The following is a 23,781-nucleotide window of genomic DNA, read 5'->3' as shown; positions in this document are numbered from 1 at the left end:
TTACAAGTTTAAAAGGACAAGTAAGATTGAGTGGGAGAGGACTGGTTTAACAGGAAGAAGAGAAAATTCCACAGTATCCGTGCAAAAAGTTTCACTTTGAAATCTTTAAAAGAATGTGGACAAACAGGTGGACTTGGTGTCAGTGGAGTTTACTCCTGGAAGTTTGAGATTATGATGATTATTACTTCAAAAACACCTGTACAGACGTTTATCAGTCATTCCATACCAGCGCAGTGCCCAGTAACACTTTGAGGTGACTGGAGCTTTCTCCAGAGTTTCTAACACTTTCCTTCAGAGGATTCAGTCGCTACCAGTTGTGGCGTCTCTGTCCAAAGTAAGAGTCGGTATCCGTGTGCTGATGAACACATTTTTGAAAACTTGACTTCTTGTTTTGTAGGTGCATGAAAAAGATTTCATTCGATTTTTTATGGTATAGGTTTTTTTCCTGTTTTACTTTGAATGTTGTTTCCTTTCATGTCTCACGTTAGTTTTACTTCCTGTCTTAATTATTTTTCACCTGGTTTGCTAAAGTTCAGCTGTCATGTTCCCCACCTGCTCACAATATCAGGCAATCCTCAATATATACTACTCAAAACAATCAGAGGAACACACTGAAAGCATAATGGCTCTCGCGCGGAGAAAAACATGCTGGAGATCAATACTGATGCAAACTGGGTGATGTGTTAGAAACGAAAGGATTCAATTGTTTGTTGGAAATAAATGATCAAAATACTGGATACTGGCTGAATCCAAATACAAACAGAAAATCAGAGTGAAAAACGCTGCAGCAGGCTTTTCCATTTGGCTCTGATTTCATAGCAGCAGCTCAAAATGAAATAGTTTGTATGGCTGCGTGTGCTGCTGGGCCAAAAGTTTAGCTGGTCATTTGTAGATTTTTAGATGAAATAAAAAACAAAAAAAACACTCAACAAAAGATCATCTAAAGAAGAGCAGAGTTCATGTACACACTTTATTAAGCAGCTACTGTACAACAAGAACAGAATCATGTAAATGGCCAAACAACAGCAACAGTAATCCCAGGGTGTAGCACAGCAGGCAAAGAGACGCAGTAGCACAGAGAGAGTAAAGGATCACATGGAGAACAAATGGAGCGCGCTCACGAGCCCTCTCTTCGTACAGAGCCAGAAACGTCTGACCCACAGAGCTCACTAAGACGACAATAACTCGTTTTTCCCACATTCCAACATTACAGAAGGTCACAGCAGAGAAGCTCGCTGTCTGTAAACTTTTGTTCATCTTTGACGGCCTGGATGAAAGCAGACTTGGATCATTGGATTTCACCAACGGGAAGCTGCTGTCTGATGTCACAGAGAAGTCATCAGTCAGCCAGCTGCTGACAAACCTCATCCAGGGGAATCTGCTTCCCTCGGCTCTCGTCTGGATAACTCCCCGACCTGCAGCAGCCAATCAGATCCCTCCTAGACGTGTTGACAGGGTAACAGAAGTACGAGGCTTCACTGATGCCCAGAAGGAGGAGTACTTCAGGAGGAGATTCAGTGATGAAGAGCTGTCCAGAATCATCTCCCACATGAAGACATCCAGGAGCCTCCACATCATGTGTAGAATCCCAGTCTTCTGCTGGATCACTGCTACAGTTCTGGAGCACATGTTGACTACAGAGCAGAGAGGAGAGCTGCCCAAGACCCTGACTGACATGTACTCACACTTCTTGTTGGTTCAGATGAAGAAGGGGAACAAACATGTGGGGGGACATGAAACAAGTGAGATGGCTGAAAGGAAATTTCTTCTGAATCTGGGGAGGCTGGCATTTAAACATCTGGAAAAAGGAAACACCTTCTTCTACCAAGAAGACCTAGATCAGTGTGGTCTGGATGCTACAGAGGCCTTGTTGCACACAGAAGTTTATACGGAGCTCTTTAAACAGTGTTTGTTAATCTTGAAGGTGGCTTTTATTTGTGATTCAGGTCTCAATGTCTCTTTGTGTATACTTATATGCAGAAGTAACACAAAAGAAGAAGTGGGAGCTGGCCTGACACCAGTAACTGACTTCCAGTGAAAGCTTTGGCTAATAATATTTTTAGCGAACATTTTTCTTGTAAAACAAAGGGGGGCCTAGCAAAAAAGGTTTGGGAACCACTGCTCTACAAGGTTGGCGAAATAAAAAAAAAATGTATTAACATTTTTTTATTTGGACTAAAAAAAATGTTCGAAGTGGGCTAGGTGCTAATTTTCAGATGTCAGGTCTACATCTAGAATCAAAATGAGCACATACATAAACAACCAAAGTGAAGCATTAAGACAAAACATAGCAACGTCAAACAGCGTCCACACATTTTGCCACAAATACATGCAAAACAACTAAATTGGGCCACAAAAGTGATGCAAATTGACCAAACTAAGACACGAATCAGACAAAAACAGATGCAGGATGATCACAAACAGACACGTCGGCTACAAACTGATGCAAAATGACTAAAATCACACGTGTAACACTTTCTACATATTTGACAACAGAAGAAAAACACAAACAAACTTGGAATGCATTTTTAATTTGGATTTTTTTTTTATTTCATGCCGAATTAGATATTTTAAAAATCAAGCCAAAGTCTCCTCCCTGTTTGTACTGTAAGGTCAAAGCCCTACTGTACTACAGAGAACCCCAACAATCAAATGATCCCCCTCTGAGCAAGCACGAGGCGACTGTGGGGAAGAAAAACTCCCTTTAACAGGAAGAAACTTCCAACGGAACCGGGCTCAGAAGGGACGGCCATCCGCTGCGACCGGTTGGGGGGATGGAAATCAAAAGGAGACGAGATGGCGTGAACTACAGTTCTAAAATTTGGATTTGAGGGCTGATCCCAAAATTTTATGGTGATGTTTTTAAAAAAAGGATTTGGTGCTAAAAGTCTGCTTCAAGATTTTAAAAGAAGCAGGGCAGTGGGAAAAGCCAAAATGGTCATTTTAATGATCTCTGGCTTTAGTGAACCACCTGAAGGGTTTTAGCAATGTTTTTCCCACCGCAGAAAAAAACCTGGATATTTTGGACGTCTTTGGGGGACCCGGGATGACTCCGAGAGTGATTTTTAGATGTCTAATCAGAGCCTCATCAAAAGATGAATCATTTGCCATCAAAGCCTTTAAGACATTGTCTGGGGAGCCAAACTCCTTGATGAGGCGTTTGGCTATTTTCTTGATGAACTTTGTCTTGTCATTTGTCAGACTTGTGGCAGACGCTGTGCTGCTGAGTTCAGGCTGCATTAGATTGCTCAGACGATTGATGACCGTGTCTATTTCTTTTGTAGTAGTTGCGATCCGAACAGCAGACTTTTGGGTCTCAGGTTTAGATTTATGGATGACTCTCATGATAAGGAGCAACGCAAGGTCATTGGAAATTTTCTCAACATCAGAAGATGAACCTGACACAGAATCCATCTCTGATATTTTGGAGGAATCTTTGAGAGAGTGTTTCAGGCTCAAGGCTCCAGATGATTTTTCTGGAGAAATGCTCCCAGGTTTTGGCATTCGAGGTGACTTGTCAGATGCCACAGAGCATTTTTCTGGAGAAATGCTCCCAGTTTTTGGCGTTCGAGGTGGTTTTTCAGATGCCACAGAGCATCTACCTGGAGAAATGCTCCCAGTTTTTGGCATTTGAGGTGGTTTTTCAGATGCCACAGAGCATCTACCTGGAGAAATGCTCCCAGTTTTTGGCATTCGAGGTGGTTTTTCAGATGCCACAGAGCATTTTTCTGGAGAAATGCTCCCAGGTTTTGGTGTTGGAAGTGATGCATCAGATTCTTTTCCTCTGCCATCTGAAGCAGGGCTTTTTTCCTGTGTTGTGGTCTGTGTTCTTTTAATAAAGTTGTGGATGTCTTCCAGGGCCCCAGAAATCTTGTCCATTTGAACAATTTGATCTTTCTCTTCATTCTCCACCCAGAGTAAAAGCTTCTGCAAAAACCTTTCTACTGTGTCATCTATGAGGACATAGAGGACTTCAGATGAAATGCGACGCTTTGAGCCCTCTACTGATTGTGGCGTCCTGGAGATGACTGTATCTGAGAGGGACCTACCCATTAGAGGTATGGGGATTTGATAGCCTCGATCCACCGTAAGTAGATCAAACAGGTTTGCCACTAAGTCCTCCGTAAAATTCCTGATATGCCCACTATTTTTAAAGTCCCCCAAGGTCTTATCGATGAGGAAGAGTTCTTCTTTCTTTGTTAATTTGTCAAATAACTGATTAACGTCTGATCTAATGACGTTAAAGTCGACTGAAGAAGAACGTTTAATTGCGGTTCCCAGGCTTGCCGTATGTCGAGAAGGGGAGCGATGAGCCTCTGTACTCTGGGGAGCAGCCGTTTCAGGTACTGACCCTGGGAGAATGAAAACTATACTTTCATTGGAGGGCGCAGTTTCCTTCTTGGGGTGGCTGCAAATGTTTTGTAGACAAACAAAATGTTTCCTGTTTGCCTTTATTCTTTTTTTCAGCTCTGTTTTCATTTTTTCAAATTGTTTTTTTGCAAACATGGAAAAGTTGTGTTTGCGTGCTTTGAGCCTGGCGTGTGAGGTGGATGGCACACATTTGGAGAAGAAGTGTCTCACCTTGTGGATAATTAAGCCTGCATTAAAGGCAGGTTTGGGTAAGTTACATTTCTCACAGAGCTCTTCACTGCTTGAATCCATGTTATCAAGTATCTCACCTACGATGTCAGCTGCAACCATTTCTACTGGGGTTGGAGCCTGGATACTTTGTGTTTCTGCAGTGGGTTTTATTTTGCTTTGTGCTGTTACAGCTGATTCTTCTGGGAGCTCATCTTTATCTTTTCCTGTCATCTCTCCATCTGAGCTCCTTGTTGACAGAATAACAGAAATCTCTGCGATTGCTGATTGCACTGATATTTTTGAACCAGTACGTTCTGTACTGGAATGAGACCCATTTGTCCCACACTGGCAGCGCAGCTTACATGCTGCATACCTTTTCAGGCATGAGGCAGCGCAACAAACCATGCGGTGTAGTTTCTTAATACTACTAAATTTGCCGCTAACATAAACGGTGGGGTCTACTGGGAAATCGGGGCTTTTTTCAATCAGTGCAATGGTTAAGCTGACCTTTTCTGAGATCTCTTCCTCAACCATCAGCGTCAGCTTGTCAGCGCTCTTATCTTGCTGTTTTGAGACATTAAGAGCGCCGGCGATGGCAGCTGAGATCGAGTCTCCGAGGGACACCCTTATTTTCCCCTCATCCATAAACTCTTCCCTTATCATGGGTTCCTGAATAACAGGAAGGGCTATTTCCAGGATGCTGGCAGAGGCGATCTGAATGATTTCAGAAATCATATCAGCGAGCACGGCATGGACGCTGGAGTCGCATTTTCCATTTTCTATAATGCTCCACTGACCTTCAGAGAGCCTTTCAAAGCACCTGTTGATTGGTGACATAATCTGGTCTGGTGTGACCACCATTGAATTTTTGTTTTTGTTGCGTGTTGCCATTGTTGTGTCCCAAATTAGATTTTCTGTACCGGAATCAGAGCTGCTTGTCCCACACTGGAACGGCAGCTTACATGCTGCATACCTTTTCAGGCATGAGGCAGTGCAACAAACCATGCGGTCTAGTTTTTTAATATTACTAAGTTTGCCGCTAAAATAAACCGCAGGGTCTTGCAGGAAATCAGGGCTTGCTTCAATCAGTGCAATGGTTAAGCTGACCTTTTCTGAGATCTCTTCCTCAACCATCAGCGTCAGCTTGTCAGCGCTCTTATCTTGCTGTTTTGAGACATTAAGAGCGCCGGCGATGGCAGCTGAGATCGAGTCTCCGAGGGACACCCTTATTTTCCCCTCATCCATAAGCTCTTCCCTTATCATGGGTTCCTGAATAACAGGAAGGGCTATTTCCAGGATGCTGGCAGAGGCGATCTGAATGATTTCAGAAATCATTTCAGCGAGCACGGCATGGACGCTGGAGTCGCATTTTCCATTTTCTATAATGCTCCACTGAACTTCAGAGAGCCTTTCAAGGCACCTGTTGATTGGCGGGATAATCTGGTCTGGTGTGACCACCATTGAATTTTCATTTAATGTTTCCATTGTTGTGTCACAAATTTGATTTTCTTCGTCTGAGCCTGTGAGAATTTTCTTGTATTACAGAGCGCCGACTGCTGAACGTTTTGCAAACAGATGAGCATCAGTTCTGATTTTTCTGTCTGAGAGCCGTTATTTATAGGCTCGGTTGTCTGTGACGTTACTGACAGGTCACAGCAAGCGCGAACCCCTTTGATCTGCCAGTGACGTCACAAGAAACCTCCCAGTAAACACCAGTATGTGGGCCCCACATGGGCTATGGGGGTTCCAAGTGGGGATGGGCTTACAATGGGCATCCAATCTGGGACCCACCTGGGTTAGCCAAGTAGGACCCACTTGAGCCAGCCCAGATGGGCTATATTCTATGGGCACCATATGGGTAACATATGGGAAGTTGCATGAACAGGCAACTGAGTTTAACGATCTTAGTTAAGTATAATTATTAGTCATGTGTAAGTATAAACATGAATTAAGATGAAATAACTGATAATAAATTATGCCAGAGGCAGCATATGTATATTTAATTAATAACAAAATATACATATAAAATATATTAATATAAGTGAAACACAAAGAACAGATGCGACTTAAAATTGTAAGACGCTTAATAAAATAAAACAAATGGTTTTACATTTGAGTGGGAAAAAAATTTCACTCCATGTAGGAGTGCTTTTCGAAATCTCGCGTTATTTCATGAAATATCACAAGGTTTTCTCAAACTCGTCCCCCCATTCTGGAACATTCTTCATTTCGCGCCCTTGGACAAAGCTGACAGTTAAGCTGGCAATTTTTGGATTAAGTTTATCTTTGAGCTATGTACGGTGGCCCCTAGAGACAAAGCATGTATAAACTCCAAAACACTTACAAATTCCAAATAGCACGCACAAACTCCTCAACACATACAAAATCCAAAACACATGCAAACTCCAAAACACATGCAAAATCCAAAACACGTACAAAATCCAAGACACGTACAAGCTCCAAAACACATACAAAATCCAAAACACGTACAAAATACAAAACACGTGCAAAATCCAAAACACGTGCAAACTCCAAAACACGTGCAAACTCCAAAACACGTGCAAACTCCAAAACACGTACAAAATTCAAAACACATGCAAAATCCAAAACATGTACAAAATCCAAAACACGTGCAAACTCCAAAACACATGCAAAATCCAAAACACGTACAAAATTCAAAACACATGCAAACTCCAAAACACATACAAAATCCAAAACACGTGCAAAATCCAAAACACGTACAAAATTCAAAACACGTGCAAACTCCAAAACACATACAAAATCCAAAACACATGCAAAATCCAAAACACGTACAAAATTCAAAACACATGCAAACTCCAAAACACGTGCAAAATCCAAAACACGTACAAAATTCAAAACACGTGCAAACTCCAAAACACGTGCAAAATCCAAAACACGTACAAAATTCAAAACACATGCAAAATCCAAAACACGTACAAAATCCAAAACACGTACAAAGTACAAAATACAAAACACATGCAAAATACAAAACACGTACAAAATACAAAACACGTACAAAATTCAAAACACATGCAAACTCCAAATCACAACGGAAGTGCTCCAGGACGCTAGGGGCAGTGTTGAGCTCGATTTGTAAAATAAACGGCAAGTTTGTTGCAAACACATGGGCTCTAGTCTCCGTTGCCTAGCAACTATGATACTAACAGCTGGAAACGTGTCATACAACTTTTTTTGACAGAAATGAAGGAGAACATATTTTTTTTTCATTTGTTTGTTTGTTTCTACAAGAGCTTTGTGTGATTTGATAAGTATCTGAGGCTGAGACCACAGGACAGTAAAACATGATTTTTGGGCTTCATTTCTGTACTGAACAGTCATTTAAGATTAGCTAGTAAATAACAATTAGCTAATGTTGTTCATGAGACTAAAGTCATATCACTTTGGTAATGTAAATATAATATGGCCAATATTATGGTTATTATATTAGTCATTATTAGGTATTACAGCAGTGAACATGAACTCTTTGTCAAATACTGAGCTTCAGTACAGATTCAAGTTGCAGTTATTTACATGTCTTACCACCTTAAATCTTCACTCAAAGACAAGTATATAGGAATGACTGCCAAATTTATTTGCCACTGAAGCCGAAGGATGGCATCTGAATAAAACCTCTCTTGACATGCCTAGATGACATTAAAGCTTGGTTGGCTCTAAACTTTTTAAATTTGAATGAAAAGAAAACAGATTTGTTGGTGTTTGGACCCAGTGGCCCCTGTGAGTCCTCTTCTTTTCATTTGGAACCCCTGGAGGTTTATTTTAAACCTGTTGTTACTGCCCTTGGTTTTAAGTTGGACCAGTCCATTTTTATCATTTAAGGCGACTGGCAAGAGTGAAATCGTTTCTTTCTAGGCAGCACTTTGAAACCGTGATCCATGCTTTTATTTCTTCCCCTGTGGACTACTGTAACGCACTTTATGTGGGGGTCAGTCAGTTGTTACTCTGACATCTGCAGCTGGTTCAAAATGTATATTGACAGTGCATATATAGGTGTATCATATATAAGAGACAAATGTTGTTCCTTCAGTATGTTGGCATTACTAAATTTGGCTCAAATGCTTACATACATTGGAGGAATCTTTGAGAGAGTGTTTCAGGCTCAAGGCTCCAGATGATTTTTCTGGAGAAATGCTCCCAGGTTTTGGCATTCGAGGTGGTTTTTCAGATGCCACAGAGCATTTATCTGGAGAAATGCTCCCAGTTTTTGGCATTCGAGGTGGTTTTTCAGATGCCACAGAGCATCTACCTGGAGAAATGCTCCCAGTTTTTGGCGTTCGAGGTGGTTTTTCAGATGCCACAGAGCATTTTTCTGGAGAAATGCTCCCAGGTTTTGGTGTTGGAAGTGATGCATCAGATTCTTTTCCTCTGCCATCTGAAGCAGGGCTTTTTTCCTGTGTTGTGGTCTGTGTTCTTTTAATAAAGTTGTGGATGTCTTCCAGGGCCCCAGAAATCTTGTCCATTTGAACAATTTGATCTTTCTCTTCATTCTCCACCCAGAGTAAAAGCTTCTGCAAAAACCTTTCTACTGTGTCATCTATGAGGACATAGAGGACTTCAGATGAAATGCGACGCTTTGAGCCCTCTACTGATTGTGGCGTCCTGGAGATGACTGTATCTGAGAGGGACCTACCCATTAGAGGTATGGGGATTTGATAGCCTCGATCCAGTAGATCAAACAGGTTTGCCACTAAGTCCTCCGTAAAATTCCTGATATGCCCACTATTTTTAAAGTCCCCCAAGGTCTTATCGATGAGGAAGAGTTCTTCTTTCTTTGTTAATTTGTCAAATAACTGATTAACGTCTGATCTAATGACGTTAAAGTCGACTGAAGAAGAACGTTTAATTGCGGTTCCCAGGCTTGCCGTATGTCGAGAAGGGGAGCGATGAGCCTCTGTACTCTGGGGAGCAGCCGTTTCAGGTACTGACCCTGGGAGAATGAAAACTATACTTTCATTGGAGGGCGCAGTTTCCTTCTTGGGGTGGCTGCAAATGTTTTGTAGACAAACAAAATGTTTCCTGTTTGCCTTTATTCTTTTTTTCAGCTCTGTTTTCATTTTTTCAAATTGTTTTTTTGCAAACATGGAAAAGTTGTGTTTGCGTGCTTTGAGCCTGGCGTGTGAGGTGGATCATCAGGGGTGCAAAGCCTCACAGATGATGTGTTTTGTATTTTGCATGTGTTTTGTATTTTGCATGTGTTTTGGAGTTTGCACGTGTTTTGGATTTTGTACGTGTTTTGGATTTTGCACGTGGTGTCTGTAATAGTGATTGCTATATCACCTGTTCACGGCCCGAGGGAAATTTTGTGAATGAGTGGGTGATGGGGGAAGTCGACTTTTGCTGACCGCTCAAGCTTAGAATGTTTTTGTTCACTGTTTTCTACGGATTTTAAGGATTTAACAACAAATAAAGGAGTTTTAACTTGGAACTTTGACTAACGTTTTAAACAGCGGGCGCGTCAACATTATTCCCCTATTCAGCTGCTCGGCGACTCAAAGGCTTGACAGTCGCCAATATTTGTCAGCAAAAAGCGCGACGGCAATGGAGCGTCCCGCAATCAGCGCTGAATAAACGCCGACGCGAGCCCACACACCGCCACCACTACACCCATAAAATCGGCTAGTCTGACAGATAAGGAGAAGACGACGGTGGTATGTAAACTGTGTTTTTGTGCTGCGTATTGTTTGTTTGAACGCAGTTTGGATTCTGACCATAGAAGATGTTTTTGTGACACGCCCACCGCTACGTTTGCTATTCGGTTTGGTGTGTGTGTGTGCTGTGGCTCTGCAGGCGTTCACCTGAGTTTGAAGGAATTGCTGTTGCCTTTGTTTTGGATTTTGGCATGCTGCTTATGTTGAATGCTTAAAATGAGTGGATCACAGGCTGCATCTGTTGTTGGATAAACTGAAATTGGATAAGATTAAGGAGTATGCTAGAAGAGAGAATAAAGCGATCAGCAAAGAAGGCACCCACAGCTGTGGCCAAACAGACTGCAACAGATCGGTCTCAGAAGGAGCACCCAACAAACTCCAATGCCACCTTCCTCCCACTATCTGTTAAACTGTTTAAATGGAGTGTGAGGCAGACATGCTAAAACAGTGACCTAAAAGCATTACCAATAAACAATGGGATCAATACATAAATGAAAGAAATGCAGCTGATAAAAAAGCCATAAACTACTTTCATTTGTTTAGTGGTGATTGCCAGTTTAGTTGGGTTTTTTTGAGACACAGAGAGTGAGAGATCCTGTCCTACATTACTTTAAAAAAGAAGATATTTTCAGAGCTGTTGATATATGAAGCTCTGAGCATTGAGTGTTGCATTGTGAGAGTTTCAGTAAAAAGCCTGCAAATTATTGCATTTATACTGGAGAGCAAAGAAAAATTAAATTCTACTTGTACTATGGAAAATCAGTTTCATAAAAGCTACATAAACAGAGCTGAAGAAGACTGCGTTTGTAAAACTAGCGGTAACGTGTGAGAATTATAAGTTATAAGACTGTTTCTGCTATCGATACAATTTGTGTTGTTAATCCTAAATGATTCACGGTGACAACATCATAAGAACAAGGTCATTTTACTCCACACACACACACATTTGGAAAATCACATAGTTTGACCATAAAAATTCCCAGAATAATTAGTATTTGAGATTGCTGAAGCAACATCACTAAAGAAAAATATCCTTGCATGTCACTTTCGTTTAAAAATATAAAAAATGTGAAGTTTTTTTTTGTAAAACATAAAAACATAAAAACAACAAAACTTAAGACCTTAAGAAAGAGATAAAGGATTGAGAAAGTTTATTCATGCAGGTCCATATGACAGAGAATATGCATGTTCTTTTAGTTTTCATATTATTATAATTTATATTTAATTGTGTTGTGGTTTGCAGTGTTTTGTGTTCTTTTCACTTTAAATTTGTGAAAGGAAAAAGCTGAAATTTAAATAGTTAAAACTTGAAATGTGAATAGTTGATTTTTGTATTATATGATTTATTTATTACATTTTATGTGGAGTGAATAAATAAAAGTATATTTACGGTGGCCCCTAGAGACAAAGCACATACAAACTTCAAATCACGTACGAACTCTGAAGCATGTACAAACTCCAAAACACGTAAAAACATGTACAAACTCCAAAACACGTAAAAACACGTACAAACTCCGAAGCACGTAAAAACTCAGAAGCATATAAAAACTCAGAAGCATATAAAAACTCAAAACACGTACAAAAGACAACAGAAGTGCTCCAGGATGCTGGGCGCAGTGTTGAGCCTTTGTTATCTTGTGGCTACACAAGCCAGCAAGTACCAACGACCGGATTTGGTGTGTGGTAATAACAGGTAAATGAACTTTTTTTTAAATTATTTGAATATATATATGAGTGCCTGTGTATAAATACACAAACAATACACACATGCTTTCAATTGTGTAATTTAAGTGATCTAGTAGCTCTGCTTTGGAAGTTCAGTTCATGCTAGAAATGTGTTTTGGAGTTTGTACGTGTTTTGTCTCTAGGGGCCACCGCATATATTTATATATAAACATATATAAATAAAACCACTTGTTTTTATGTTAGTAATTCCTTTTGTGCATAATTTTATATTATTGTTAATAATAAATTAATTAAAGCAACAAAACAACCTGAAGAGCCGGTTCGGAGCCGAAAGAGCCGGCTCTTTTTAGTGAGCCGAACCGAAAGAGCCGGCTCTCTAAAAAGAGCCGGAAATCCCATCACTACACTACACCCATAAAATCGGCTAGTCTGACAGATAAGGAGAAGACGACGGTGGTATGTAAACTGTGTTTTTGTGCTGCGTATTGTTTGTTTGAACGCAGTTTGGATTCTGACCATAGAAGATGTTTTTGTGACACGCCCACCGCTACGTTTGCTATTCGGTTTGGTGTGTGTGTGTGCTGTGGCTCTGCAGGCGTTCACCTGAGTTTGAAGGAATTGCTGTTGCCTTTGTTTTGGATTTTGGCATGCTGCTTATGTTGAATGCTTAAAATGAGTGGATCACAGGCTGCATCTGTTGTTGGATAAACTGAAATTGGATAAGATTAAGGAGTATGCTAGAAGAGAGAATAAAGCGATCAGCAAAGAAGGCACCCACAGCTGTGGCCAAACAGACTGCAACAGATCGGTCTCAGAAGGAGCACCCAACAAACTCCAATGCCACCTCTATCTGTTAAACTGTTTAAATGGAGTGTGAGGCAGACATGCTAAAACAGTGACCTAAAAGCATTACCAATAAACAATGGGATCAATACATAAATGAAAGAAATGCAGCTGATAAAAAAGCCATAAACTACTTTCATTTGTTTAGTGGTGATTGCCAGTTTAGTTGGGTTTTTTTTGAGACACAGAGAGTGAGAGATCCTGTCCTACATTACTTTAAAAAAGAAGATATTTTCAGAGCTGTTGATATATGAAGCTCTGAGCATTGAGTGTTGCATTGTGAGAGTTTCAGTAAAAAGCCTGCAAATTATTGCATTTATACTGGAGAGCAAAGAAAAATTAAATTCTACTTGTACTATGGAAAATCAGTTTCATAAAAGCTACATAAACAGAGCTGAAGAAGACTGCGTTTGTAAAACTAGCGGTAACGTGTGAGAATTATAAGTTATAAGACTGTTTCTGCTATCGATACAATTTGTGTTGTTAATCCTAAATGATTCACGGTGACAACATCATAAGAACAAGGTCATTTTACTCCACACACACACACATTTGGAAAATCACATAGTTTGACCATAAAAATTCCCAGAATAATTAGTATTTGAGATTGCTGAAGCAACATCACTAAAGAAAAATATCCTTGCATGTCACTTTCGTTTAAAAATATAAAAAATGTGAAGTTTTTTTTTTGTAAAACATAAAAACATAAAAACAACAAAACTTAAGACCTTAAGAATCTCCTTATGAATGTTGTGAATATCTAGATCATTGGTGTTTGGATTTGAGGGTCAACAGGGCGAACACTGAGGCTGGGTATTAGAAATACAACATGGCAACATGAGACATGTTAACTCTGAGAACACTAACATCTAGATTAAGGTGTGAGAGGTAAATACATAACAGAAGCTAAAAAGGAGTTGCTTGTCTCTAGTTAAAATAAATTGAAAATAAACTGATTTGAACACGTTTGATGCATTATACAAAAAAAGGTTCATGATATAGTTCACATGATCTAAGCAAGAGTGACTCGGAATCTCAAATGTTAAAGTACACTTACTGATTGTACTTTTACTACATGAGCTAATGTAGATGCTCTAAAAGCACGCTGGCTGAAAAAGAACCACACGTTTGGAGAAACTGTGCTGTAACTTCTCATACTGTGAAGTTTTCTGACAAAAGTGAATTGAAAACTTATGCTGTACAGTTTACTAAGGGGTCCTTTGCTGGGCCATGTGCAATTACACAAAAGAACAAGTTAAATTTCACCATAACACTGACTGGAGAAAAGCCAAATTGGGATTCTAATTGACATTACAACTGAAATCAGTGCTGTGATAGTTAGTTTAAGATCACAACCTGATTTAAAACACAGTCTAACATCAACATTCTTGCCCCTGAAAATAGGTCAGGATGGCCGAAAAATGTACTTTAAAAATGAGATTTTCTTTTTGTTTCATTGGAACGGTAAAGTACCATTACAAAGAAATGAGTACACCTTTGTAGTTAAACCGGGTTTGGAGTTTTTCATGTTTTACATACAGACTTTCTCATTTAAACCATGGTGACTTAAAAGTTTAGCAGCAAGACACTTGTTTCCTTTGTTCCATCAAACATTTCTTTCAGCCATCTGTGTTTATCAGAGCGATATGTGACTAATTTTTTATTGAATCACCAGAAAGTACACAAATACAAGATTAAATATTTTATTTATTTATCAAAGATACATAATTACACATTGATACAATGAATAAGGTGTCTATAAAAATTACACATGGTGTAAGAAAAACATTATAACATACAAATAAGTGTTTTAAGATAATCTGACATACTTTAAAAGCATAAGAATAAAAGTTTTTTTTTTTTTAAAAATCATGTTCTTTGATGATCACATTACATGTATCACATTTTTTAAAGCATAACGTAGGGTGTTCACAAAAACAGTTTTATGATTACTTTTTCCACAGTGCTTGTATGCCTCTTGCAAAACTATGTACTTATCACCATATGACATAATAACTCACGATTATGCAAGACCAGCCATGAAATGTCCGTCGCTTCATTACAATCATTTGTCCCCGCTGCTGCCCTCAGACCCAGTCTGTGGGGTAAAATTGCTTTTTTGGTGGTTCATAAAAAATATCTCAAAAAGCGATGTTAGTGAGGGGACCAGAAACACTGGGTTGCAGAGCAGTTGGTAAGGACTTGTATATTTCTGGAGAGTCTGCAAAAGCTGTCTTGCTCATGCTCCTGATTGGATATGTGGAGCCCGGCTCTGATATCTCACTGGTGGCAGCTAAAGGTAGGCATGCCTTGGAGGCGGAGTTGGTCTCGGGCGCAATCTTTCAAACGAGCCTCACGGCATTTCAGGCAACCTCAGGCCGGAAACAACATCCGGTCACTCGCGGTCAAAATCCACGCAGAGCTGGTGTTTCGCAGGGATCAGGTTAACACATCTGGGTCTAAAAATATAAAGAAAAACAAAAAGAGTTTTAAAACACGCAAACTAGCAAAATATCAAAGGAGCATAACATAACAATAACAAGATGATATGAGATACCCGATGAGGCCATGATAGGTGATGTAGACATGTAATGTATAAACTTTTACGGGAGTTAAAAGTGGAGCTTATATATATTTTAAAGTGTATTGTACGTGGGATAGGCTCCAGCGCACCGCGCGAGCCTGAGAAAAGGATAAGTGGAGGCGAATGGATGGATGGATGGTGTATTGTACCTGTTACAAACCATTGTGATATTTATTTATTTTTTTAAATGAAAGGATTGACAGAATGGTAAAAAGGAAAATGCAAAAATGTAGTTAGAGAGGAAGATTAACACTTACCGAATGATATGCGGATAAGGAAAGAGACGCAAGTTGCTGTTGAAATCGGCCGCTCCCTATGCGAACTCGCAAGCAGTCTGAGCGGCGCCAGTTGTTGATACGTCTGAAGTCAGATCTCTTCTGGGGTTCGAAGATAGTCTTAACATCAGCGGGAGATCGTAAAATCAGAGCTGGAGCGGATTGGCTAACCGGGGTGCGAAGGGAGCGGTGCAAGGGTTATGTGATTGGCAGCGGGGCGCAGTGAGGCGGAGTTGGTCTAAGGGGGGAATTTTCAAACGAGGTAAGCAGCGCATTCGGGACCAGAGCGGGGAGCGAACAAGCAGGAAAAAATTGTGCTCTGGAAGCTGTTGCGGGTCGGTGCGATTAAGAGCGAGGTAGAACTTAGACTCTGCGTAGAATTTTAGGTCAAGGTCAAGGTCAAGGTCAGATTTATTTATATAGCACATTTCCAACAGCCGATGCTGCACAAAGTGCTTAACAATAACAATAAAATTAAAAACTACAGTGTAATACAATAATAACAATAGAAACAATAGAATAGAAGAATTGAAACAATACTAACTAATTCAGTACAATAATAACAATAGAAACAATAGAATAGAAGAATTGAAACAATACTAACTAATTCAGATAAATCCAAAATGCTTGGGTCATAATGTGTTAAAAGCCAGAGCGTAAAAGTGTGTCTTTAGTAAAGATTTAAATTGCTCAAGAGTTTGAGCAGATCTAATATTAAAGGGGAGACTATTCCAAAGTCTGGGACCTGCCACAGAGAAGGATCTATCACCACGAGATTTGAGGTTAGAGGTAGCTAGCAAGAGGCAAGTTTTTGAAGAAAAAAGAGTAAGGAGCTTTCCCAATGTTTTTGGATTATAGCGCTTTTTTTTGGGGAATAGAGGGGTAGCTAACAAGTTATTCTAGGGGTTTTGGAGAAATCGCGGAGAAATTTTTAAAAGGAGTTTTGGCTTTGTTTGGCTGAGCATGAAGGGAGCCGCGGGGCGCTGAATTTGAGAAAAAAGACTAAGGATTTTTTCAGGATTTTCCCTGTTATCGAATATAAGGTTTTGGGAATAGAGGGGGTACCCTAACAAGTTATTGTAGGGTTTTGGAGAAATAGCGGAGGGTTTTTTAAGGAGTTTTCCCTGCTTATGTATCTAAGGAGGGTTAGGGGATCGCGAATTTTTTCTGAGTATGAGTTTTATTCTAAATCTACAAATGCATATAAATCTAAATAAAGTTTTCCCCCAAGGCATGCAGCATGTGTTTGTGGCCATACTGAACGTTACAAAAGCACAAGTTTAACTAAACAATTTTAATATGGTTTAATACATTTTTAAACACATGAGCACGGAGCCCGAGAGAGCACGGTCCGGAGACACGGGCGCACCCCGCGCGCCCAGACACACAGCCTCGGGCGCGCGCGCGCGCGCGCACACACACACACACTGACCCGCCACCAGATGGCGTTTTTTGAGCATAAAAAAAAATAAAAATAAAAATTTAATTGCTTAAAGAAATAAAAGAATGCTATTTTGATATATAAGAAACTTTCTAAATAATCAATTATATTTTTATGAATATCATATTTTTATGAATATCATATTTTTATGAATATCATATTTTTATTATTTAATTACTTCCTACTTCCGGAGCTCATGAATAATTTAATTAGGGGATAATTTAATTAGGGGTCATAAATCAATTAAGGGGGTCATAAATCACTGCGTTTGACGAAAGGGGTATAATATCACTCTCTTTTGACACCTAACTCTTTCTCAGTCAATTAGCATCAATATTATAGAGCCTAATTACTGTGTAGCTGTGCTTGCTTTCTTTTAGGTGTGACTGATGGTACTACTGTCAGTAAAATTATTGTCCTTGCGTGTCCTAAGGTTTCTGTTGTGGCAGAGATCAGAGGGAGCACTGTTGATGAAGCCACAAGAAGAATGATGGCCTTCATTATGGACAATGCTCTTTCCAGGCAATATAACTTCGTTGGGTGCCATGGAAAGCGGGAATTTCGAGGGCTTAAAGTTTTTGAAGTGCTATATGGTAAGTTCATTAGTTGTAAGATATTTTGTTGATGTTTGAATAACGGATGCTCACTACAGCTGCAGTCATTCAGAATCAACTTTTCTCTCCACCATTGTGAGCGGCTAGCTTCGCAATAACAGAAGTTTGACTTGATTGACGCGGGAATGTTCCCAGTTAGCCTAGCAGTCAGCAAGGAGGCTTCAGCGGTGCATTATGGGATCTGTAGTTTGTATATTATTAGCGCCTCATATCGACGGGCCATGCATAACAATAATAGTACATCTATATAAAATGATCTTGCGGGCCGGATATAAATGTATGCCGGGCCGGATGTGGCCCGCAGGCCTTGACTTTGACACGTGGTTTAGATAGACTGTACAAATTGTGGAGATGAAACCATCAGCTCATGTTGTTCTGGAGGTTGGTGGCTGCTGGCAGGAATGACCACGTTTCTTTCTGGCTTGTAGCATACTTGAAGAAGTCTCTCACTAAACAGTTTTTTGGTTGCTCACAGAATGTGAATAAGCTCCAGGAACTCCAGAGCCAGCCTCTATTTTTTCCAGTGTAATTAGTAACACACTGATTTATCTGATGGCCCTATTTTTGATTTACATGAAAATTATTGGCGCCCGCCTGGCACACACCTCAAGAAGTGGAATCTGTTTTCTCCTTGGTAGATGTAGCCCTTGTTACATTTTACTATTTTGTTTTGTGTTCATTATGAGGTGCTGTACCATGCAAAAAACTGGTTAACCACTTGCCTGTTCTAAGCTCTGTGCCAATCACTGAGACAGCCCACAACACCAGTTATCATTGTAACTATGTAGACATCTTTTAAACATTTGTCTTAAATGTTTTAAGGTAAAATATTTCACATTCATTTAATTTTTGAGTGCCTACTTGGTAAATCATTTTGTAAATAGCTTTTCTGTTTCCATGAATACTCATGGTCTTCAAAGAGTTCAATGTAGGAGGTCAAACAACTTGAACAGCACAACCTCCAAAACAACTTCAGTACTATCGCAAATCTGATTTTGTTTGTGAAAATGCACTAATTTCTTTTTTTTTTTTTATTTCTTTCAGGACCAATGGATTGGTGAATGAGTGAGAAGCTGTGGTTTGCTGCATTTGTTTTTCCTTTAAACTGTATAACATTTATTTGTTATTGTTTTGTGTATACTGTGGACATTTTTGTCAACATGTTCTCCACACAAAAAATGTATTATATAAAAAAGCATACTGTTTTAAAATTTCATAGTAATCAGTATTAATAAAAAAGATAAACTGGCTTTGTTGTACAGGTGATTTAAATTATAGCTTACTTACATTATCCAAAATTCCATCTGGGCAAACACACTTGGGGCCACCATGGAAACTGAGGACAAAAGTAGCTGGGTGCCAGGTGGGTAACCCAAGTGGGCCCCAACCATCAGACCCGCTTCTACCCATCTGGGCCCCATACTCATTTGTTGGCTGGGCCTGATTTGGGGCCCATCCGGGTCCCATCAATAATCCATCTGGGCAAACACATTTGGGGCCACCATGGAAACTGAGGACAAAATTAGCTGGGTCCTAGGTGGGTACCCCAAGTGGGCCCCAAATATCAGATCTGCTTCTACCCATCTGGGCCCCACATATTTTTTTCAACTGGGCCTGATTTGGGGCTTATCTGGGACCCAGCATAAACCCATCTAGGAAAACACATTTGGGGCCACCATGGAAACTGAGGACAAAATTAGCTGGACCCCAGTTGGGTTTCCCAAGTGGGCCCCAAATATTAGCCCTGCTGCTCCCTATTTGGGCCCCACATATGTGTGTTGACTGGGCTTCGGCTAAGTTACGTGACGTTAGTGATATCGCCACTTAACGCGGCTCTTTGGTCGGTTAGTTAGTTTAGGTTTGTGCCGAAGCTGGGTCTGTTTGTCAGTGTGAAGCCAAACGTACTTTAACGTTTTAGGAAACACCGAGCAGACGGCTCATACTTGCCAACATTCAAAGGGCTGTTGGGGGGGGCAAATATATTTTACAGTGTTTATTTATTCGACAAAATACGTTAAATGTCACCGTTATTATTGGCTGGCCGGAAACAATTCAGAGGCTGCTTCCACCTGAGGACCCGCCTTCGCGGTCTAAAGAAAGCCGCGTAGTACGTCACGAGCTCCCTCGGTGGAGTGAAACTGCGTCTGCTCCTTGCTGTCTAAAATATAACCGGGCGCTGGCGTCAATTCTCCACCGTCTCACACTTTGTTTAATCAGTTTTCTGTTTGACGTTTATTCAGCTTTGTGAAAACCCCAGAGGACCCCTCCCGAGGGATTAATAAAGTTACATTTAATCGAATCGAATAACTTTAATCTCAGCCAAAACGATTTACTCACGAACAAGTAAAACACTGGAAAAGCCAAACAAGAACATTTTGAAGTTATCGAAGTGACTTATATATCCTGTTTAACCCGAGTAGCGAAAGACCGCGGGGGGTTGAAAACGATGTGCCGGGAGTCCGGTGTTCTCGCCGTCTCAGATATTTGAAGTTTACACAGCTACATTCTCGCCTGAAAATAGTTTAAAAGTTTATTTTGTGACCCAGAAAGAGAAATAAGAGTAATATTAAAACTACAAGCTGCCGCCATTGTTGGAAACTGGAATTGGCTGGGCCGCGCTATGAATTCTGCCATATGTTTTTTCAATTTTGTTGTCCGGGTTGAAATTCGGGAGAAATTCGGGAGAATGGTGGCTCCGGGAGGTTTTCAGGAGGGGCTCTGAAATGCGGGATTCTCCCGGAAAAGTCGGGAGGGTTGGCATGTATGAGACGGTTCACCAAATATGTGGCCCGCGAACTGTGGTGAGGACACAGACTCAACCATGCAGTGCTGAAGTTTGTCCTTAAAAGAGCTCTCACCCTGTTTAAACCACTAATGAGAGAGACAGTAGATGGAGAAGTCCTCGGACAACTTTGATAATGCTTTGATTTATCCACAGTACATTTAGTTCAAATATTGTTTCCATCACAGAGGGATTGTGCTGGTTTCAGTGGGGAAAGTATGCAGCTCATTTAAATGTTCAAAGAGCTGTGAAAAGTTGTCCGTTCATAAAGTGTGTCAGTATTTTATAAGGATGTCATGTTTCTGTATCATCTCTCTCCTGTCAGAGCCTCTTCCAAACATCAGCCTGTTTAATGCTCTCATATCTTCAACATCTCAAGTAAATTATACTGCACAGTTTTCTGTCCAATAAAAGAATATTTACTGCATGAGTCTGTTTTCCATTTTATCTGAAACATTCAAGGAGATCTTTTACTGTATTTTGGTGATATTGCCCTTAAATGTGACTAAAGCTTTCATACAGTGGTGATCACGGACATAACTCTGACATCAGTCTGACTGAACTCTGAAAATCACTGAGTGTTATTTCACAGAACCATAATTAGATTAACTCAAACTGAAACACGCGGTGTTAAACAGTAGTATAATTATCATTAACTGTCAAAGTGCGTGCGCATTTTGCTTGTTTCCGTTTCCATCAAAAATCGAATTATCAACTAATTATCTTATCTCCCACCGCCCCCGAATGCACCAAATTTCGCTTGTGAGGCTGTTGCCACGGTAACTGTCATCAGCTAATGTGGCTTTTGGCTAAACGACAAGTTTTATTTGTACCGAAAAATGGCGTCAAGGAACATCGACCCTTTGTCAGCGGAGGAGCCTTCAGAAGAGGAGAGAGGAGCGTGGAGCTGGGAGTCTCAGGTAAACCGAAACGGTTAGCTCGGTGGCTAACGTTAGCGTGATGCGTTCACTTGCATGTGAGGTTTGTGCAAAGTTAGAATCCTGCATCCTGTCTCTTGGTCTGAAGCGCTTCACGAGAACAAAGTTATTTTAGAGCGTCTGATCCCGACAGTCTGACTGAGATGGAGCAGGCATATTTATTCTGTAACTTCCAGTAATTCTGTAACAGTTATTATGAAGTTCAGGTAATAGTAAAGCACTATTACAATTCCTAGAGTCTAAGTACAGTGCAATACTGAGGTCGCTACTTTTATCTTTGATGTATTGACGTTTTATCGAGCTTAAGATTTCATTTACAAAACATAAGAAGAGCTCATAGAAACATGGGCAGATTAGTGAACGGCCTCAAGGCGCCACTGGATCAACCAAATGAACGTTTCAAAATTAGGATTCACCAGCGTGAGCGTCATAATAAAGGATCTGTAAATCATTTTTAAAAATCTGTGCTGTCAGTGTGGACTGTTATACGCAGATTAATGTTGTAAAATGAGTCTGAAAACTATTTGTAAAAGTGACACTGATGGGCAGAGTTGCATGTGTATTGCAAAACCAGGTAAAATGGCTTATCTTGCACTAGCCTGCCTTTATTTCATGTTTGACATTGATGCCTCTAAGCTGGTTAGGAAAGTTTCCCTTAAAAATCATCTGGGGACATAAGAAAGACCTTCACGGGACAGTAAGACCCAGAAACCCCAACCTAAAAGGCTTTTAGGTGGTAGGGCAGCCACGGGTCATTGAGTGAGTCAGAGGGGAGGGCCAAACATGCAAACTGGCTTTAAGCCATTCCGCCCTCATTTTAAAGTAGGGAAATGCACATCATCAACTCTATATTTTTATCCGCAGCACCAAATCTTACCTCTATTTCTCTGTCTGGGTTCTATGTGCGGTAAGATCCCACTTTCTCCTGTTCTCTCAGCTATTGCAAAACAAGCATTCATTTAAAACCAAAGCTTAGAATTTGAGCTCCAATAGCCCAAAATATATTGCTATCCGAAGCTGGTCCATAATTATACTGGGCAACCACTGCATGGATGTTCTTTGTACAGTAGATGTCAGTCTTCTGTCTTGCTCCTCAATGGTCTTCTGCTAGTTTGCTGTATAATCTGTGTCTGCAGGTCCCAGTGAAGGTGTTGCAAGCTCACAACGATGCTGTGACCACAGCTCGAGTCTGCTGCGACAATCGCTGCATCCTGAGCTGCTCCTCAGACTGCACCGCTGTCCTCTGGGTAAGCTGCTGTCATGGTCGGCAGTTTTTATGAGTTGATGTGCCTGTTTTGATTTTAGGGTTGGTTTACACTCGAGTTTCTAATGTCAGTTCAATTCAGTTTTATTTACACAGCGCCAAATCACAACAACAGTCGCCTCAAGGCACTTTATATTGTAAGATAGATCCTAGCCAACAATCATATGACCCCCTATGAGCAAGCACTTTGGTGACAGTGGGAAAGAAAAACTTCCTTTTAACAGGAAGAAACCTCCGACAGAACCAGGCTCAGGGAGGGGCGGCCATCTGCTGCGACCAGGAGATACTTTGTACTTTGAATCTCCTGTTCCACCACATCCCCAAAGTTCTGTGGAGGCTGTTGGAGTACAGTTAACTCATCGTCATGTTCAAGAAACCAGTGTGAGACGATTTGAGCTTTGTGGCTGGAAGGAGCCATCAGAAGATGGTACACTGTGGTCAAATAGGCATGGAAATAGTCAGCAACAACACTCGGGTATGCTGTGGAGTTTAAATGATGTTTAAATGTTGCTAAGTTGACACCAAAGTGTGCCAAAGTGAACGTAACTCTACACTCTTAAGCTACCAGCAGCCTGAAATCAGGACACAAGGCAGGATGGATCAATCCCACCGTCTCAATGTCCCAACTAGAAATACAGAAGATCAGACAGTTCCAGTTTTTTTTATCGTCTTATTTTGGTGAGCATGTGTAAACTGTAGCTTCAGCTTCTTGTTCTTAGCGGACAGGCGTGGCTCCCCGTGTGGTCTGCTACTTTAACCCATCTTCTTCAAGGTTGTGTGCTGAGAGATGCTCTTCTGCAAACCCTGAGAGAAAAGCCTCGTATTTGTGTTTTTGTGTGTCCACATCAGTCTGTAGAATCTCAGAATCTGTGTTTGACTGAACAGCCTCTCTGTAGATCAGTTTTCTGATGAATTCATTCCACAGAAAGTTTAGGAATAAATCATCAGAAGGTTGTTCCATATTCACTCTTCCTGGTTGACCTCTGACCTGTGTAGGATGTGGGGAGCTGTCAGCCTCTGAGGACGTTTGATGGAGTTCACAGTAAAGCCATCACTGAGTGTGCTCTGATCCCAAACAGCAACAGG

General features: G+C 40.6%; 2 protein-coding genes and 1 long non-coding RNA gene across 9 annotated transcripts in view; 1 reads left to right on the top strand and 2 right to left on the bottom strand.

The window, feature by feature from the left end:
- Window positions 1-2,859: 2,859 nt before the first annotated feature.
- LOC146718132 (uncharacterized) lies at window positions 2,860-6,208 on the bottom strand. The gene has a single exon (XM_085478087.1). It carries the CDS (start codon window positions 6,064-6,066, stop codon window positions 2,944-2,946), a length of 3,123 nt encoding a protein of 1,040 aa, XP_085334213.1. The 5' UTR covers window positions 6,067-6,208; the 3' UTR covers window positions 2,860-2,943.
- Window positions 6,209-14,486: 8,278 nt separating this feature from the next.
- Window positions 14,487-15,704, bottom strand: LOC146718131 (uncharacterized). Its single transcript, XR_014923417.1, has 2 exons — window positions 15,639-15,704; window positions 14,487-15,256 (listed from the first exon to the last, which is right to left on the bottom strand). It is a non-coding gene; the product is annotated as an uncharacterized LOC146718131 (long non-coding RNA).
- A 1,344-nt stretch (window positions 15,705-17,048) lies between these two features.
- LOC146718130 (WD repeat-containing protein 88-like) overlaps window positions 17,049-23,781 on the top strand; it is a 26,878-nt gene continuing 20,145 nt past the window's right edge. For all 7 annotated transcript variants that reach the window (XM_085475561.1, XM_085475231.1, XM_085475317.1 and 4 more), the window contains exons 1-4: window positions 17,049-17,690; window positions 18,756-21,413; window positions 22,568-22,678; window positions 23,692-23,780. In XM_085475561.1, coding sequence (XP_085331687.1) covers window positions 21,333-21,413; window positions 22,568-22,678; window positions 23,692-23,780 — 281 coding nt within the window. In that variant the 5' untranslated portion in view covers window positions 17,049-17,690; window positions 18,756-21,332. The remainder of the gene's footprint in view (window positions 17,691-18,755; window positions 21,414-22,567; window positions 22,679-23,691; window position 23,781) is intronic.

This window comes from Copadichromis virginalis, linkage group LG1, assembly GCF_057382275.1.
Source record: "Copadichromis virginalis isolate Kocher_CV1m ecotype Utaka linkage group LG1, C_Virginalis_male_GT1.1, whole genome shotgun sequence".
Taxonomy (NCBI): Eukaryota; Metazoa; Chordata; class Actinopteri; order Cichliformes; family Cichlidae; genus Copadichromis; species Copadichromis virginalis.
The sequence above is the reverse complement of the archived record's forward strand: the minus strand, read 5'-3'. Positions and strand labels throughout refer to the sequence as shown.